The sequence below is a fragment of the Formica exsecta genome, unplaced genomic scaffold (assembly GCF_003651465.1).
Source record: "Formica exsecta isolate Colony F162 unplaced genomic scaffold, ASM365146v1 scaffold1136, whole genome shotgun sequence".
In the NCBI taxonomy this organism is placed as follows: domain Eukaryota; kingdom Metazoa; phylum Arthropoda; class Insecta; order Hymenoptera; family Formicidae; genus Formica; species Formica exsecta.
In genome coordinates this window covers 131,152-135,546 of record NW_021848476.1, presented here as the reverse complement: position 1 = coordinate 135,546, position 4,395 = coordinate 131,152, and the positions used below count along the sequence as shown (strand labels likewise).

General features: G+C 39.9%; 1 protein-coding gene across 1 annotated transcript in view; it reads right to left on the bottom strand.

Annotated features, from left to right (window-relative positions):
* The window catches only part of LOC115237182 (metastasis-associated protein MTA3), a 13,189-nt gene that overhangs the window by 6,185 nt on the left and 2,609 nt on the right, over nt 1-4,395 (bottom strand). Inside the window, 3 exon segments of the mRNA XM_029810068.1 lie at nt 156-338; nt 3,183-3,276; nt 3,510-3,577. Of these exon segments, the coding sequence (XP_029665928.1) occupies nt 156-338; nt 3,183-3,276; nt 3,510-3,577 (345 nt within the window).

The window sequence follows — 4,395 nt, the reverse complement described above, 5'->3', positions numbered from 1 at the left end:
TATATATAATGTACAAACTTAATATATTAGATATGTATATGAATAAACCTATTTATTCCTTGCAATGACTATTTTTCGTTAATTATTTTGCAGATATAAAGCTCGATTAGATTCATCGGTAATGGTCATCTTTTGATCAGTCTACTCTCACTCACCATGGGGCTCTTGGGCCTCCGATAATGGGGCCTTCAGCCAGCCCCCTTTCCCGCCCCCTTTGATCATCACTTTGGGCCCAATCCCATCTTTACTAGTCATTTCCTTAGTAGTGTCAGGGTTCTCGAGTTTCTGATTCTGCGTGCTCGCAGGGGATTCTGACCTCTGCTGCTCCGCGCTTGCCACTGGAATTTTCATTACAAGAAACCCACTCTACGTATCTCTCGTTTTCTAATCTTGTACACAATAGAACGCTTCAAGATATATGTATACGACTGTATACTAACCACTATACCACCTTACAGCCCGTAAAAAAAAGACGAATCCTTCACCTCTTTTACTCCGCTCTTTTTATCTCATTAACTTATATATATTAACTAATTGTAAGAGCGAAAATCCTCCGTCAAATGTGTATCCCCTCATTAAACGCAACTAACGATTGCATATTACACAATTAGATTCATAATTCTCATTATCTCAGCTAATTTCATACATCTGCGTTTCTATTTATCCATTCATAGTTCCGCATCGTATATTTTCATATTCGCGACATATCAGATCAATACCTCACCACGTTGACCGTTACTCCGCGAGAGTGTGGATCAAAATACCCTCCTCCCAGGCATCGATTATTCATTTCGCATTTCAGACGTGCGTAATACGACGGAGTAAGTGCACTGTGTAATTATTAGCGCGCGTGCATTTTCGGTTCGAGCTCTTTCACAACTTTTGTGTGTGTGTGTGTGTGTGTGTGTGTGTGTGTGTGCGCACGCGCGTGTGTGTTTCCCGTCCTTGTGCGTGTAAAACAAAATGAAAATTATCCAGAGCGCGCGGTTTTCGTATCTGCGAGCACCGGTCGATCGCAAGAGTAAAACGAGGTAAAAATTATTATTACAGTTGCTCGAACTTTTGGCCGACGTCTAATTAGCCGCTGATATTTTTTTTCCCTTCACGAACACGTATAGGTCGGCGAGAATATGGACTAAAACCAATTTCTGTATAAAGCAGCCCTTTTTCTTTGACCCACTCCCTTCCCTTCCCCCCCCACTCTCAATTCCCGTTTGTAATCGCACGCGGGCACACCCGGGTGTGCAATAGCGCTCGTGGTGCATGGTGTATCGACTTCCGCGAAAGACAAAGGAAAAGCGTATATTCTTTTTTTCGCGAAAATTCGAGATACCCGGAGTGCAAGAGAGAGGATACGGCGGAAAGGAGAAGGGAGGAGGGGTGGGGGGAGAAGGGAGAAACCCAATTCGGAGCAAATACCGCTGGACGAACGCATACACATGGACGACGAGCCGTTACATATACACACGAATAAGACACAGACAAAGAGAGAGAAAGAGAGAGTGAGAGACATGCACATATACATGGCGCGCAAAAGACGAGGGGAAGGGAGAAGCGTAACGGGGGCTTTAGCAAGGGGGACGAACGTAGGGGGAGAGTGGTAGCGAATGCTTAAAACGAAGATGGCTAGTAGGGCCCACCATTTTCGCCCGGGCACACACGTACACACGTGCACCGGTGTGTGTGAGGAATACACGTAACATATACCCAAGCAACCCCTGCGTCAGCCATCCATTTAGTTGAGGGTGGTGGGTGGTCCGGGTGGGTGTAGGGGGTGAGGGGGAGGGAGGGGAGAAAGGGCGATGGGAGGTAGATGGAGATGGAGGAGGATGAAGAGGTGGAAAAGGGGGACCTAGCGGGTGCACCAGCGTCCCCCTCGTCCACCCCCTGCCCCCCTTCCCTCCCCCCAGGCAGATCGATACAACCCCCGTCTCTCACAACCCGCCCAACCACCCCCGCAACTTTACTTATTATACATTCCCACCCCAAATCCCCGCGTCTCATTATCTTTGTCATTGCGAAGGAAAAATCGAGAAAACTCCGGAATAACGTATAACTGTATACATAGCGCGTACTATAGCAGAGAAACAGAAATATACGCGTGCGTGTGTGTACGTTTCTCCTGAGAGTATAATCTTGCTCTCTCTCTCTCTCTCTCTCTCCTCCCTTTTGAAGAACGTATCAATGCCCGGCGACGTAAACGGATCGTTTCATGGCTTAAAACCGATCACGCGTGTTCTTGTGAATCTCGCGCAAAAATTCTCTAAAAAAGCGTGCCTATGTCCCAAAGAGACTCTAATTAATCAACGAAAGAAAAAACAAAATTTTCAATCGTAACATTTCCTTTATAGCATAAAGGGAGAGAAATATTCCCGCAGGTTCTCGGATCTTCCCTTGGCAAATGACCTAAGATACGTGATTACAGCCGTGTTACGCGATTACAAAGGTGGTAACGCCACGCGACTCTTCCCGCTCTGTGCGAGTCGCGTTACATGCGGTATCGTCTGTATATATATCTCTCGACTTTTCGTCATCAACTACGACCGTATTGCAAGAGGTGTCTCTTGTCAATAATGATTGCCAAAGAGGAGAAAATCGATATCGTCTGGAAATTGCGACCAGAATCTTCCGTGTTGGGAGATGAAATTCGTGTGTTCGCGGATGAATTTTTCTCACCTATGAACAGTTATCGATTTGCTGTACGTCGGCGAGGTTAAAACTAACTCCTTTACTCTTATGCTTTACGATAATTCATAGTCTCGCTCGTATTGTTGAATTTTCGCATACATTGAAACATTTTTCGGTTTCGTGAGAGTCATCGCAAACATTAAAGCATTAAACGAAGAGAAATAAATGTTTAAAACATGTCATTCGCTTTTTCCTCATGTTATACCAATAAAAAGAAGCTATTTTGATGTATTATGTTAGTAATGTGTTAGTATACTGTTTGAGATCGGAGTCATAAAATGCTCATCAGAATAGATCTTCGAAGAAGTTTGTTTCTTAGCTACAACTATACAAAAAGGGAAGTGTTATTTTCTTTACACAAAACCGTGTATGAAATGATAGAGTAAATTTGGATAATTCTATTCTGACACCGAGACTCTTAACACGATCTTCCCATACATTTACAAATATTTATAATAACATGTAGTTTGCGCGCGTAGACGTGTGCTACTTACATTGATGTTTGTCCGCGAGCATAACTAAGGTAGAAGGTAAATCCCTCCGCCTGAAGAAGCACATGACTTTTGCTTCCACATTTCCATTTGCGGTCTGAAAAACAGGAAACAGGTGGTAAAAGGTTAAAAGATATATGTTTCGGGCCTATCATAATAATGTAATTTATACGCATTTTTATAAATTAAGAAAATTAGTTTACACAAAACAATTATGATTTATATAAAGAAGATAAATTTATAAGATATATAGACGAATACAAAATAATTCTCGTTCTCATATTTTTCAACAAAATGCGAAAGTTCTATATATTTCGACTTAATTCTCACCTTATTTAATTCTTCTATCCTTCTAATCTGGTACGGTGATGAGGTGGAAGTTTCGAAATACACATAATCTAAAAATCAGAAACCAATTAATGATCTTGCTGTTAAAATAACAAGAATTATATAATAATCAAGAATTATCATATCCTCCCCCCCCCCTCTCTCTCTCTTCGAAATTTTAATTATCTTATAAAGATCTCTAGAAAAAAGAATGTAAAAATGTCTTTTTCTTCTTCTTAAAATATCTATTATAAATATACGAGATGTCTTAAAACTATCGAATGTCCTTATAATAATATATTCTTTAGAGGCGATATTTCTTTAGTAAAAATGCCGAAGCATCAATAATCTTCGAGTTTCAAGAAATTTAAAAAGATTTTGCGTTTCAAAGCTTGAAGTTTTTTTAACAAAATTTAATATTCAGTTACAAATATATATAAATTGCATTTTTATTACAACGCTTCAAGTTTTCATATTTCGTATTTGGATAAGGTGCCATGTACATCATTCAGCTTTCTTTTTTCAATAAAGGACCGTTGCTGCCCGTTCGTTTTTTCTTTCGATTTTTTATTACTGGCAATAATGTGCAGGCCTAACGGGAATTTTTATTTCCGCTTTTTACACATACGGTCGGGAAATTTCTTTTTGTCTTCTAAATTTTTAGAGAAAGCATTTGTTCGGTGAAATACTTCGAAATACATCTTAGAAACACGTGTAAGATATCCGAAATCATTGAATAATCTTTTTAATGATAAGACCTTTAAAGAGAAAGAAAGAGAGAGCCAATTTAACCAATTTGATTTTTTTATGGGAAAAATCACTGAAGAATCATCTTTATTGCAACTTTTCAATTTTTTGCATTATATACATACATACATTTATATATATA